The sequence below is a fragment of the Protopterus annectens genome, chromosome 14.part0, assembly GCF_019279795.1.
Source record: "Protopterus annectens isolate FY-2018-M chromosome 14.part0, PAN1.0, whole genome shotgun sequence".
Classification (NCBI taxonomy): Eukaryota; Metazoa; Chordata; order Ceratodontiformes; family Protopteridae; genus Protopterus; species Protopterus annectens.
In genome coordinates, this window is record NC_056748.1 from 294778816 (window position 1) to 294794732 (window position 15917).

The 15917-nt window shown below is 36.4% G+C and overlaps 1 protein-coding gene across 1 annotated transcript in view; it reads right to left on the reverse strand.

The window, feature by feature from the left end:
* Nucleotides 1–1528: 1528 nt before the first annotated feature.
* Nucleotides 1529–15917, reverse strand: part of GPR26 (G protein-coupled receptor 26) — a 492189-nt gene continuing 477800 nt past the window's right edge. The window contains exon 3 of the mRNA XM_044056019.1: nucleotides 1529–3925. Within this exon, the coding sequence (XP_043911954.1) occupies nucleotides 3694–3925 (232 nt within the window). The 3' untranslated portion in view covers nucleotides 1529–3693. The remainder of the gene's footprint in view (nucleotides 3926–15917) is intronic.

Sequence of the window (15917 nt, forward strand, 5' to 3'; positions counted from 1 at the left end):
ATGCTGTTAATGTAGCACTCCACAAACTCCTTAATTTAAATAGAATGACATACCTTTCAACCTGCAGACACTGAAAATGGGTGCAAAGGCCCTTTTAGGTACATCTAGACAAAAATCTGACCATCTAATTGACATAACATTTGAACACCAGATATCGCATAATTATTCCCAGTTCTAGTATGAATGTGGGATACTATTCAGAGAAAAGATGTTTAAAAAACAGAGTGACAAAATGTTGGAAAAATGTAAGCATATTATCAAAAAGAAAGTGTAAAATCTGCAGATATTAATGAACTGTAACATTCTACCATACAATGTCATTTATTTTTTGCTTCCAAAAAAGAAAAATGTAAGATGTCTGTCTTTATGTGGAAGAAGTGTGGCAATGTAGAAGGATGCCCAGATAGTTCCAAAAATAGTAGAAGCAATGGGTCTCTCAAAAAACAGGTTTACAGTTATACTTAAATATGCTACCGATGCAACTCCATATGAACTGCAGGAGTAATTTCTACAGGTGCTGTGAAGAACACTTTTGGCTAACATCAAAGAATGAAACAATACTAATTTCATGAACTTTAAATCATACTTTGATTTAGGAATGGGGTCCATTCCCATCATGCTATTAGAAACTCAAAAACTTGGAGAACTTAAACCAGCAGAAGACAACTTCACATTTAGTTAAGAAAACAGACTATTTGAGAAACCCAAGATGCATGAATTGACTGCCAAGCATAAAGGTTATACTAATCCAGTCCTTGCTTTTGCAGGTGTAAATATTATTCAGTTTTATGGATACCATATCTTTTGTATCCGACAAAGGCAGCAATTCTACTTCTCTGCCATCAAAAGAAGAATCTCTTATTTGTTTTATACACAGTCCTCAGATTATGTTTACCTTCTTTATGCATATATATTTTAGGCAGAAGTAAACTTTCATTTGAAATTCTAAAAACAAGTAAAAAAGTACCATAATAAAGTAGCATAATGTATTTTTTATATCAGTAACATGCAAATATGTATATGAGGGAAAATAAAGCAGCTCAGATTAGAGACAACAGCAGATATCCAGGCATACACTATACCAGGAGCCAGAATGAACATGTTATGATACAGTACACATGCATCCTGTCTCGAGAAATTGTAGTACATTACTACTTAACACTCACTTCCACTGCTTCAAAATTAATCAAGAAACATGGCTTGCAATTCCTGCACTAATGCAACAAGAATGTGTGTGCATCAGTTCAGGAATGTTCCAGTCTACTTCCAGAAGTCTGTACAGATCACCTTTAGTTTGTACTCCGGTTCAATTATGGCTATGGTTAGAACTTTGTATGTTGGGGTTCAGGGAGCAGTCACTCATTATGAAGCTGATAACCTGTATTTCTCTACATGTCTGGTGGACATTGCCATTGCTCTGTCTGCTATCATCCATTTATTCTTTCTCTCGAACCAAGAATATGGAAATCAAGCGGCATCAACATTTAGGCAGCCATCAGCTCTGCTGTTTTTTTTTTTTTTTTTTTTCAATACTTACAGCCTACCATTAACCTGTGCTAGGTCCAAGAACTGAATGCTTGCATTTGCATTGCAATGGTGGAAAAGCTTGTTACTTGCTTTAGGAAACAGTGTTGCCTTCATATCTTTACCTCCTTGAATGTAGATGGAGATTGTAGGTGGAGTGCAATTCTAAAACACATGCCTCAAAACATCCCCCAGGAGGGCTGAGAGGGCCTATTTCAAAACTATTCTGCCTTTTAGGACAGTTTTTGCTGCATTGTTTGCTATGAAGCCCAAGACATCTGGGTCATGGTCAGAATTTCCTTCCCTGTACAGAGGTGGCTATTATTGCTGGTTTGCATTTGTAAGAGCTCCTCCTTTGATGTGGCCTCTACCAGTGTAGGACTCATTCTTACACTAACAGACGCTGTCTATGTCTTGAACTAGGAGGAAGAATGAATTCAGATTATCTGCATCAGAAGCCAGCTCTTCTTGTAAATGACGTTTGTGCATAGTATAGTGATGTATAGCAGATTCCACTTCATGGTAAGTTATGTGCAGCATATGTTATTCTACATGAGAAAATACTTTAGCAGATACTGTAACATATACATGTTCCACATCCTGAAATATTACAACTGGTGCTGGTCTAAACTGTAGAGCAATAAGGTAATGCATGCAAGTATGTTTATAAATTCACATTAATAAATCAGCTGTATTTCTGTTTTTCTGAGAATCTTTCTTACAATATCATTCTCAGAGCACCGGATCAGTCTTGGCCAGTATACTGGACTTGTATATGTATTTGTACTGTCGTGTCTTCTTTAAAAGGAAAACTATTTTACATAAAGTTATGACATGCAAAGCTAGTTTTATTGTCGACTCCTTTGGTGGAATTTTATTACATATATTTTAAACTGTGGCATCTATTGTTAACATAAAAGGCTGTATTGAAATTGCTATGCCATTAGTATTGTCACTATGCATATCGTCATTGTTGCTTCAACCCCTCCCCCCACGCATTCACTTCCATGTATCACTCACTTTCTCCTTGTTGAAAGAAAATAAACAAATAAAACCAGTATATTTTTCCTTGCAAGTGCTACTGTTATTGTATTATCAATGATGCAGTCAGGAAGGTTAAATTACTAAGTCATATTTTGATTTCTTGAGTGAAACTTTCCATTGACTCTAAACAACAGCATCTACAATCTATAGTTGCTCTGACATCTGGTCTTCCAACTACTGTTGTGATGAAGAGTACTGAGGATGTTTGCAGAAGTTTGAAATCTGCTGTTTCTATTCATATTTACCCATAAATTGTGTAATGTTTATTGTTTAGCGATTTGTATTATACAAGGTTAGCTGTTAAGGATATTTGCCAGATTCTGTTTCAGTTATTTGCAGTGTGCATATGAGGTACTATTTTTCATGCATCTCATTTTAACATATGTCCTCACTTTAAAACATGAACAATAATATTCTATGAGCACGCTGAAAGCAGCCCAAACTTCCAAGAATTCATATTCACATAATCTTTTAAAGACTTTTTAATGTTCACATTTCATTAACAGTTCTAAATATTTTACTATTTTATTCAAACTTTGTATGAATAAGTTTCTGAAAGAAAGACATATATACATATACTCACACATACATACATTTTTATTTATTTACAAATGCATACATACATTCTTACTGAGAACATTAAGAAAAACCTGAATAATTTATGTTTAAAACTGGCATCCAAGAGTTACTTTACCTTATTGTATTAAATGAGGCTTCTAATGCCATTATTATACCTCTCTTCATGTTTCCCTTGTATTTCAGTACAATGAAAATACACTGGCTAGCTGTGATCATACATTTCAGTGGTTTTATATTGTAAGAATGATTTGTAAAAATTTAATGAAACCTGAAGAATTTCCTGACTCGTTTATAAAAAATTGAGTTTACGTATAGAACTATCACAGTACCTTTAAGATGTCATACAAATAATTGATTCAGAAAGGTGCACCACTCTTTTCAGTTCAAAACAATACATTTAACCGATAAACCCCTCTTCTTCTAATTTGGTCCAGTGGGAACAGCAGGACGTTTTTTTGAAACCTAAATGAATACCATTTCTTGATAATGTTCAGGTTCTACAACATATTAATAAGTGAACATAATTTTTCAGGTTACCTCCATGAGTTACTCATTACTTTGAGCACAGTTTCTAGTTGGAGGTTCACCACTCACTGCAGAAGAGTTTATGGAACAACTTTTTAGAAATTTATTTATAATGTCTCTCCATGTCGTCTTGTACTGATGACGCAGCAGGGAATATACAAAAGGGTCTGACACTGCCTTACTGTAAGCCAGACATTTAACAAGGCATCCCCAGTGATAATTTATGGAAACAACAGGAGATAATTCCACCAGTCTGCAAAGAAATAAAATGAGTTAGCAATAAATCCACATGATAAGGTAAAAGAAAATAGACATTTGACAAATTTCACAACATGTTATAACACTAACTTTTCCCTGATATTGTGAAGGTTTTATACATATATTAACACTTCCTTATGGACAATCATAGAAGTATGATGCAAATTATTATTTCTATTTCTATTAGTCTTACAAAGGTGGAATCGTACATGATATGAAATAAAAATTCTTTCCAGTGGACATGTACTATCAAAGAGCCATAGAGTTTAAAATGTCATTTACTGAATGTTACACATTTTATTAATAAGTCATATAACAGATTAATCTACCGTACTTAGCATGACTTAAATTCTAATAAAAAAGATTATTAAATAACTGTACAGTAAGAAAAAAATGTCCTATGTTTAGGGCAATTAAAAACACCATAAACGTGTATCTTCTTCATAGAGAGTCAACTCACAAGAAAATCATAACATTTGGGCTCTGTCCCATCTCTTTCACAGTTTTCTTCCGCAAATATGTATTTACCATGAAAACGCCTCCTATTGAATGCTTCATATTGGCTCCTTATTAGTGATCATGTCTGAAGTGGATGGCATTCTAAATTGTCCCTCACATCTGGACAAGATACAAATCACTGATTAATAATTGTCACAGAAAAAAAAACACTGCTGGCACTGCTTCAACTCCTGGCCCAAAAATTTTTTTTTTCCCATATGGATGAAGCTTCAACTGACTGTGCTCGTACAGTTTTATCATTGTCCAGATGTTTCTCAAGGAAACACATTTGAACATTTGTTGACATGCATGATATTCAAGTCCATTCACTGTCAGTTTGGCTAGTAGACATCTATAGCTCTTCCCACATCCCACATGTCAGACAAATTTCAGCTGTGTAATGGCTTATGCTCATGTAACTCCTTCAATCCCAAATCAAACTTGAACTACATTTTAATTTATAACTCTGGCAAGCCATTACAAGCCTTTTTACTACATGTTTTATGTATTCATGATTATATTTTACCATTTTTGCCAGTTAAGTACTCATTCTTGAGGCTGATTACACAAAGACAAAGAAAAGACAGGAAAAGGATAGATACCTACACACACACACACACACACACACACACACACACATATATATATATATATATATATATATATATATATATATATATATATATATATATATATATATATATATATAGGTCTACTTCTACATTTCAGAGTTTCAAAACTTTGAATTTCTTATGGTGAAGAGCATAAAATCGAAGTTTTGAAACTTTGAACCATATAAATGGAGATCCCTGCACAGCGCAGAACAGTGTGTTCACCATATTCCTCACTGTAGTGTGTATATTTAATTAGCAGTGGATGTGGGGGGTGCGTGCAGGAGGTTGTGTTCCCCCTGCAAAAATGCAAAAAAAAGAAAAAGTTTCCTTGTTTTTATTTAAATTTCAAAGTTTCAAAACTTCGATCTTATGGTCTCAACCATTAGAAATTTGAGGTTTTGACATTTTGAAATTTAGAATATAATATGTGTGCGTATGTATGTATATATATATATATATATATATATATATATATATATATATATATATATATATATACACACACACACACACACACACACGCACACACGCACACAGAGCAGGCTTAAGTCACAACAGATGGTCAATGGTTGTGCAAGTCTAAAAATGTTTTGATGGTGTTGTTAATGTTGCATCATTGGCTTCTATGCAAATCGTGGTTCTAAGTTATCATGAGGAGCTTCGAAAAAGTTACAGTGAAGACGCTGAAGGTAACATTTTCAATGCCCCCGTGACGCCATCTTATCTTTCCTACAAGTGTATAAAATATATTATATTGTGTGTTGTTGGAAGCTAATAGATTGCCTGGTATGAATGATCATATATCATTTTGCCCTTGTTAAAGTTGAAAGCTGCTAAATTGTGACATTTATATTCAATTCATATATATATATATATATATATATATATATATATATATCTTATACTTTAATATTTATTTATTTTTAATGTAATAATGATATTTTTAATCAAGTTTTGTATGTTTTAGAATGGATTTTTTAGTTAATACAATGTATATCTGTTCTATCAAATTGTTTTTACATTTATATTTTGTGAATGTTTTCACTTTAAAAATTAATTAGAGAGAATCAATTGGTGTAACTTAATTGTGGGGTGTTATATAAACGAGTTGTTTTGTGGTATGACATTTTATCTGAAGAAGTCAGTTATTCATACTGACGAAAACGTTGTGATTTTATAATATTAACGTTTATATTAAATCAATTTCAGTGGTTGCGGTCTCTTCCTTACCTGGTTTTTGGATTTGTGAGTTTTGTAACATACCAGTAGAGTCTCTGGTGGTGTTTCTTTATATAATATATTGCTTATTTAGGTACTTTACAACTTTTAACAACTCCTCTGTTATGGTATTCTGATAATCATCTAGTCCTTTCCATAAACTGAACTTTATCTTTGTATGCAGACCTTATATTTTTCTGTTTGTTTACTGTTTATCATGATCTGTAATATTCATTATTTATTGTTTATTGTTTAGCAAAATATGTTAACTTTGTTTTTCTCATCTTTGTTTGATACTTGTGATTTTTTTTTTTTTTTTTTTTTTTACCCGAGGTATGGCTGCAAATGGTCATTCTCAATCACTGCACTACTTGGGTAAACACATTTAAATATAATTTAAATATAACACATTTTGTTGGATCCAACAGCAGACGATGATACTGCTGAACTTAAAAGGAAAGAAAAATCCTCAGTACTAGAAAAAAAAATACTCTTTTATAAATAATAAAGGTGTTTTTCTTAGAATCCTTAGCAGCAAAATCAGTTCAAAAGGAAATAGTCTATGAATAATCCAAGCTCCACAGCAGATGGAAGATAAATCCAAAGAAGTTTAGAAAGACTGCTACCAACCTCTTATCTCTGTCTCTCTCTTTCTCCTAGTAATGCTAGAAGGTAAAATTCAAAGTCATCTCCCCTGGCTGTCACAAATTACAACAGTCAGTGAGTTTCATAACCAATTCAACAAGGTTGTACAATATTATTTTTTAAGGTGCCACAAATTTACTAGCTTCACAAAAACTCCCAGATCAAGTGGAACGACTTTTGGAACTAATAGATCTACTTTTGTCAAAGGAGAGAATGCAAGGGGTACAGTTAGATGAAAAAGGTCAACATTTTTATTTCAGACCATTTCAAGTATAAAAATTAGACATGGCTCCAAGACCATTTGTAGATCTAGCAAGCCTAAGCAAGTTTGCTTATCTACATATTCTAATGAACTTTTCTTTCAAAAAACAAACAATCTGGTTCCAAATAGCAAAACATTGTTTTTAGTTTTAACTATCCCATTTAGATTACCAGCAACTCTCAAAATGTTAAGATGTGGCTTTTGTACATGAAAAAACAAAATTATAGAATTTTCCAGTATCAATATTATTGATGCCATCAAAGTCAGAAATGCTGCTTATTCACTGCATATGACAGCCAGTTTTGATCTCTAAATCTCAAGTCTCTTCTGACTCTATTAACATCAATAACTTTATTAGGGTAAGTAACATTTTCAGTTTTAAATATATTACCTTCACAAAACAAGCAAGTAGAGTTTCAAAAATTCTTAGCAAAATGTGGCTAGTTATAAAAGACAGCAGCGAGGCAGTTTAGTATAGTTCTACAAGACAGCCTTGTGTAGCCTTCTCAAGACCTGTACTATGCTTCAGATGAATAAATGTCTGTGGCACCTCAGAAATGTATAGAATCAGGCCAATGATTCTCTGAAAAGGATAATCCCTATTACTAATGAAATAAAAATCAAATTCCCATGTTGGAGAAACATGTCTAACCTTTTTCTTGGAGTGACACTTTTCTTTCTGATATTCAGTGGTAAAATACAGATTCTTTAGATTACTAATATGGGATATCTTTTTATCAAGTTTATCAGTAAAAGGAACATGGTATCGGATGGGAAAAACTCTTCACATCAGCTTAGAATTATTGAAAGCAGTACTAACATCTCAGATTTTCAGACAATTCCAGTCAAGATATTTACAAGCTAAGACAGAGTATTCAGTAGTGATGTGGTTCATGCACATGGAGGAATCAGATCTTTCTGAATGTGCAGATAGGCAATAAAAATGGAAAACAGTTTTATAGTTCAACCTGTATCAGCAGTTTGGTTTCTAATGATTTGCTAGTAGTTCTTAGGTAAGTTCTAGGCTAGCTGCCCTTGGGGCCATTTTAAGTCCAGCTGATGTTCTTTTTGCTGCTTGCATTAACCTGTCCCATTTGGGGTTAGATTGGCCTTGCTAGTCTGAATGGAATACAATTATATATTACCCCTTATTAGAATAATTGGGATCATTACTTAGATAATTTGAGGGGACCCATGCATTGCATAAAACATTTACGAGCTACCTCTGTCTACTAGTAATACAGGGGACAGTCATGGGATAATTTTTCTGTTTCCACCCAATAAATACAAGTTGATCTTGAATATGGACAGGGCTGAGTTTTGTTTTACATGGATGGTGAGTTTGTTTCAAAGCAGTGGTGTCCTCTATGAAATATACCTGTCCAACCAAACCATTCTGCAAAAGAGGCTTAGATCCCTGAACCAAATATTTATCATGCCATTTAACTTGCTGATGTGTAGTAAATCCATCAGTACTGGATAAGAGCATGTCTTGTATGCTAGATGCAGGTCAACCCTTAGGGGTTTGTAAGATACCTGACTGAATTAACCTCAGTAGGAACATAACATTAGTACATGAGCTGATGCTAAATCCCTACACCTTTCTAGGAACAAGCCAAAGGTAGAGCCTACCACAGATAGGTGTGTGTATTGACACACTTTGCAAAATCAAGTCAAAACCTTTTGTTAGTCATTCTTCTCAGCACAGTAAAGATAATGGTTGCTTATTGTTTGCCTTCAGATATAATCAGACCTTAATACATAAATGTCTTCTTTTCCCCTGTTCCAGGAATTACTAAAGAAATCAAAGCAAAGCAATGCCAGTTGAAGTCCTGTACCTCCTCCTTGGCATAGACAACCATGGTATTTTCTACTAATGAGTCTTATCAGTACCTACCATGATATTTACATCAGCATAGATAATAATGGCACTGCAGTAGAGTTTTCCATAACAATATTAAAGCTCTGATTCTGTCAATTTGGAGGATAGAATTTTACTTACTGACTAAATCTCATTTTTCTTTCAGGCGCTACATATTCCAAAAAGGTAAAGGGACACAAAAAAATTTACACTCGAAAATAAAATGTGTTCCCTTGATATACCACATGGTTTACATCATTTACATTATCCCATTCAAAGATTACTGGACTATTTAAGCTGTTTACTTCATTGTAGTTTAACATATTCATTCCAAATAATACATTTCTCCATAATATCTGATTTGGTTTTTACAGATTAAAAGACATTCATCTGTAAATACTTCCTTAAATTACTTTTGTATTTAGGACTTCCTAAAATGCATTTCATGTCAGTGGGTTTAAACATGGCACTAAATAAACTGATATTACATCCTCTAGAACCAACAGAGATTGTAGGTTTAATAGTTCTTTCTTGGAAAGTACTTAAGTGACATTTATATCTAGTAGACTTCGTCATTTAAAAAAAAAATAAAAAAATCTGCCTATTTTATTTTCCATAATGAGGGCCTCACTCAAAAGAAAGGATTCTTTTGCTTTTTTAACATATTTATTAAATTACCATTTAAGACATAGGTGCACATACATTAAAGGAAAAGAAGACAGACCATATTAACATTTTTCTATTTACACATATTTTGCATTACATGCTTTCTTTCTTTATAACTATTGTCTTTCAGTCCAACATTAAATAAATCACTGAATTGCTCAAGCTCGTGGGCTACTAATCATCTAAGGACTCTAATTTACAAGAATTTAAAACATGGATATTGCCCCATTTTAGGAGTGAAACTGCCTTTACAAGACAACTCTTATGTACTCTGAAGTACATAGGACAACAATTTCTCTCCAGTACACCCTCCATTTAAAACCATTAGAGGTGAGTAAGCCTTGTGTAAACTGGGATCTGCTACCTGGAACCACCTACCTGTGCCAAAAAAATAAAAACCATTACAATGTTCAAAGATGAAATTGAAGAGCATCTCTTTACTGTGCCTACCTGAAACTGTTAACATGACAATGGTTAGATAACTTACCATCCCATCCTCTTTCCTCTTAGTTTTTCATTGCCAATCCTGCATAGATGCAGTGAGGTAAATCCCAGAAACAAGCCCACATGGTGGAAGCAGAATACCAACAAGCTTTATAATAAAATGAAAATAATTTTGACCAAGAGTAAGAAGAGCAATTCCCAGAATGTTAGAGCCCTTTCCACTGAAATAAACAAACAACTCAGTAGCTAAATAAAATCTACCAAAGCCAGTTTGAAGTTAAAATAGCTACCCATGCCAAAGACAATCACAAGGAATTTTTTAGTTGTTTGTTGCATTGTGCTTTTGAGATTACAATGTGCTGAGCTGATCATGAATGTTGTTACCTACACTGAGGCTGGAGATATAGTGAACCTATTCACCTATAAATTAGCTCTAACTTTACCCCTCTCTCCCCACCATCTTTCTCTCAAGTTGTACCTGAAACTGACCCACCTCCATCTATCACAAGACCATTTCCTAAAAATGCTATCAAAAGCTAAACATGCCGTACTGATGGGTCCTCACAATATCCATGGATGCATCTTAAGGATGAAACACAATTTAGCCACAACACTATTCAGGTCAGCCTCCATACAGGTTTTGTACCAAGTAAATGAAGAACATCTTATAGTCATTCTCCCTGCATAAAGGAAGAATCTTTTACAGACCCAGGCAATTACAAACCTGTATGTCTGACCAGCTTCATATGCAAAGTTATGGAAAGACTTCTCATGGAACTAATAATTCAGGACATAGGGGACCTTGAAAGACTATACTTGTCTCAGTTTGCATTTGTGAAAGGTAGGTCATGCTACTCACCTTGGTGGATTTGTTGAAAAGGTCACCTAAGCAATGGATGAAGGTGAAACAATTCACACCACATACCTCAACCTGGCCAAAGCTTTTGACACAACTCCCCACTTAGGTATAGTAGAAAAGCTAAATCAACTGGGAATACGAGCCTATGTCAACTGCTGGATTGCCAAACTGGATCAAAGATAGGAAAAATGAAATAAAAATAGGGAAAGTTACCTCCACAAAGAAACCAGTCTCCATTGGTTTCCCCCAGGGTTCTGTGCTGAGACATCTTTTGTTTGGCTTCTACTTTTGTGAAGTAAACACCAATATCAAAGGCTCTAGTTGATTAAATTTGCAGATGACCACAGACAAGAAGCAGCCATTGAATCCTCAAATGACTTGGCCATCCTGCAGGAAGGTTTGTCCCAAATAGCTGGAGGCAAAATCATGGACTGAAACTAAATGAAAAAATGCATTATTGTATCCTTTGGGAAGTCATCTTTCCCAGGGAATGACTACCTTGACAACACACCCCTACAAGTTGACTCAGTTCTTTGGGATTTCAGAACTCATGTGGACAGTGACCTAACTTTTGCTCAACATGTGTCCATTGCTGTAAAGAAAGCCATTCTATATTGTGCAGCTTAAAAACAAAGGGATTGTGTTTAGATCAAGGGATGTCATTGTCCCCCCTTTACTTGGCTCTAATTAGGACAATCACTGAATCTAATGCCCCCTTTGGCATGTATCTATCCATTCAGGCATGTGCAATAACTGGAACACACTCAGTGATACCTTAGTAAAATGGTACAAGATTTAAACAACATCTCCAACATGGACTGACACAAAGCTCTGTCACAATACTTGATATCATACAGACTACTAAGAGGCGACCTGTATCTGGCATACAAGGCATCCTCTGTCTCAGTACTGATGGATTTACTGCACATCAGTAAGTCAAATGGTATCAGAAATACTCAGTCTGGGGATCTAACCCTCCTTCTGCAACATCAACAGAACAGTTTGGAGGGACAGGTATATCTTGCAGAGGATACTCCTGTGCCGAAACAGACTCCTCATCCCATACCCCTCAACCTCTTAGGAAAATACATCTAGACAAAGCCTAAAATAATGGTGGGGGGAACAAAGGCCCATAATGGGGACAGATTTTACATATTGCTCATATAAACTTAGAAAGTTGCTAGAATAACAGGATTTGAGATGGCATGCATTTTCTGAGGATTGTGAAGTCTAAAACTCAAATGCCTGCAATTATTTAGTGATTTCATTCTTCAGTAATTTGCCAGAAAGCCACAAATTTTGTGAGGAACAGATCAAAATATGATACAAAAATCTGGGAATTCTGGGAAAATCTGTACAGTTGAGAGGTATGTATCATCCACGTTAAGTTTATCCCTGCCATACTCAAGTGCAACTTGGATCTATACATGGGAAACAGAATATTTACTCCAGGACTGCCCCCTGTACTACTAATGGACAGAGGCAGCTCTTACATACCTTATCCCATGGATTGGTTTTCTCCCATTATCTAGGGCATGATCCCAGTTATTGTCATTAGGGTAATATATAATTATTTACCATGGGATAGGTAAGGCCATTCTCTAACCAAATGGGGTAGGTTAATTTGAACACAAAAAGGGAAACTGTCTAGGCTTAAAGTGGTCCAAAAGGGTAGCTAGCCTAGGACTGACTTTGTCATCATCAGCAGCCCCCTTTTTCCCATTTTTTCCATGGGGTCAGGGTATCATGTTAAATGTCACCATCTGTCTCGATTCGATGTCACACCTCAAGCTTCTTTGACACTCATGCCTGACTGTCACCGATCCTCTTTCAAACAATCCATCCAAACCTTTGCTGGGCATCCTTGTTTTATCTTACCTTCTTCCTGTCTGTCCCAAATATTATTTTTCAGATTGTCTTCTGCATTTCTGCACACGTCTAAACCACTGTAATCTGTTCTGTGTGATTTTCTTCTGCAATTAGAGCTACTATAGTTTCTGTTCTTATGCCATCATTGCTTTGTCTGTCTCACAGTGTGCATCCTACTTACCCTTTCCATCACCTCAACCTTCCTCATCTGCTCTGCCCAGGTTTCTGTACAATATAATAGTATTGGTTGTACCACGGTCTTGTACACCTTACTTTTTAGTTTCTTTGGCATTCTTCTGTCATAGACTACATCTGAGAGACCTTGCCATTGGGCTGCAGCCCCTCTGATTCTAGCTTTGACCTCTTCATTCAAACTTCCATTCTCCTCAACCATCCTTCCCAGATACTTCAAGCTATTCATTTGCTCCACTATTTCCCTTCTATCTCAGTTCTCAGCTTCTTCTGATTTCCCCAATTTGCTGCCATTATATGTCTTGTATGTCTTATCTGTGCTTAATTTCATCTCATGTGCTTTGTGTTTTGCATTCCATTCCTCTATCCTTTGCTGAATGTCTTGTTCAGAGTCTGCCTGTAATGCAACATCATGTGCATACAGCAACTTTGTTGATCTGTCCCCTCTGACCTGTTTGCTAATATAGTCCATCACCAGTACGAACAGCAATGGGGTCAGAACTGAAACCTGGTTTATACCCACTCCAACTGGGAAACCTTCTGTGAGACCCAACACTGTTTGTACTTGAGTCATTGGGTCCTTGTACATAGCTTGCACTAATTCTACCAATATTTCTGGGACTTCAACCCACCACAGTACTGCCCAAATCTGCTTTCTTGAGACCTTGTCATAAGCTTTCTCCAAGTCAAGAAATGCCCAGTTGGACTCTTTCCTCATCTCTAGCTTCCTCTCAACTATCTGTCTCACTGCAAACATCGAGTCAGTTGTGCTGCATCTTAATCTGAATCCAAACTGCTCATCTTCCATCTTACATTCTACTACCCTATGTATCTGTTTATCAATCACCTTCTCCAGCACTTTCATGCAATGTGATGAGTTTGTTGCCTCTGTACTGCCCACAGCTGTGAATGTCCACTTTGTTATTGTACACTGGCAGAAGTATGCTTATTTTCCAGTCATTTGGGATATGCCTTTGTCTTCACACTGCTATGAGTACCCTCAGGAGCCATTTCTCCCCTATCTCACCCAGCATCTTTATCTTGCTGTGACCTCATCTGAGCCTGCTGCTTTCCCAAACTTCATTTTTCTTAGTGCCATTCTTACTTCTCCAAGGGAGGGCTGCTGTTCTTCTCACACTGTAGGCTGTGTCAGGAGCAGTACAGCTTCTGTGGGGTTTTCTTCATTCAGAAGCTGTGACAAATGCTCCTTCCATCTGTATTTAATTTCCTGCAGACTGGTGAGCAGGTTGTTGCTGGCGTCCTTTGTGAAGGTTGTCCGACTATCTTCTTTATCTTTCTTTATTTGCCTTGCAACCTGATATAGTTGCTTTGTGATTTACTTTCCTAAAGCTGGTCGAGTTCCTCCTGATGCTCTGTTCTTTGCTATCGCAAGTCCTTTCTTAGCTGCTTTGTTAGCCAACCAGTATTCCTTCCTAGTCTAGTCGGTCTTTTCTATCTCCACTTTTTCCTGAACGTCTCCTTTCTTTTTATGACTTTCTGTACTTCTGCCTTCTACCACCAGTTTTCCTTATGTAACTTATTTCCATAACTGGCACAGACATATCTGTTTTGTAGTCCTCAGACATGCTGTTTTGAGGTGCTGCCATTCTTCTTCAACTCCGCCAATTTCCTCCTTTTCTTGGAGAGCTAGAGCCCTAAATAATTCCTTAAACTGTTGTACTTTTTCTCCAGTAAACTTCCAGGTTTCAGTCTAGTTTCTGTTGACCTTAGAGCCTTCTCTGACCATTTATTGCAGCTGATTATGGCAACTAGTGGTTTATGCTGTGGGCTGAATGTTTCACTGGGGATGACTTTGCAATCACTGATTATATGCCAGTGCTCTTTCTTTACTAGGAGAAAGTCTACCTGATTTGCATGTTGACCACTCTTGTATGTGATCTTGTGACTCTCTCTCTTTCTGAACCATGTGTTGGCTATCAATCCATTTGCCAGATAGAAGTCTAGAATGGCCTCCCCTTTGCACCACTCATGTGAGACCCAGGCAGTCCTCATATCCTGTTCTGTCTGTCCCAATATGTGCATTCAAGTCACCCATTTTCAACACCAATTCATGTTGTTCGGCTTTATCCACTAGTTCCTGCAACTGCTGTCTGAGTGCACTCTTTTCTTCACTATCACAACCCTGCTGTGGGTCATAGGCTGATTATAAATACTGCCCTATCATTACACCACAGTCTGACTGCGATGAGCCTGTCACTAATTCTGACGACATCCCTCACTTCCTTCTGAAGCATCTCTCTCACCACAATTCCTACACCATTTCTAGCCTGTCCTCCTTGTCCTGAGTAGTAAACTCTGAATCCTAAAGCCAAGTGGCTTTGCTGCACCATCTTCCATCTTGCCTCTCATCCACTTCTAGGCTGTGTCCTGTCAATCTACATTAAGTGTAGCAATTCTCATTTCATGTTTGGCAGGTTGATTGGTTTTATGTCCATGTGGGCAACTAGAAACCTTGCCACAGAGCACAGTCTGTGATCCATATCCTGCTAGCCTGAGGATACTGCATACCACAGTTGATGCCCAAAGTGGTTTGTCTGTACAACTCTTTTTCCTATAGGGAACCATGCAGAGTCTGTGCTGTTGCCCATAGCTCCATTCACTGGTGAGTTTCAGATGGAAACACTCAGCATGTTTTTTGGAGGTGGAAGGAACCCCATAGAGACACAGAGAAAACATGCAAACTCCAAATAGGTATTGGCCAGAGGTCAGGATCAAGCTTTGTACCTTGTGCATGGTATGCAAAGACCTTAACCATTATGCCAGCTGGTCTCTAAGAAATAGTACTTGCCTATGAACCTATAAAAGCTTTTCCTTCTACACTTCTACTCCTACTGTCTA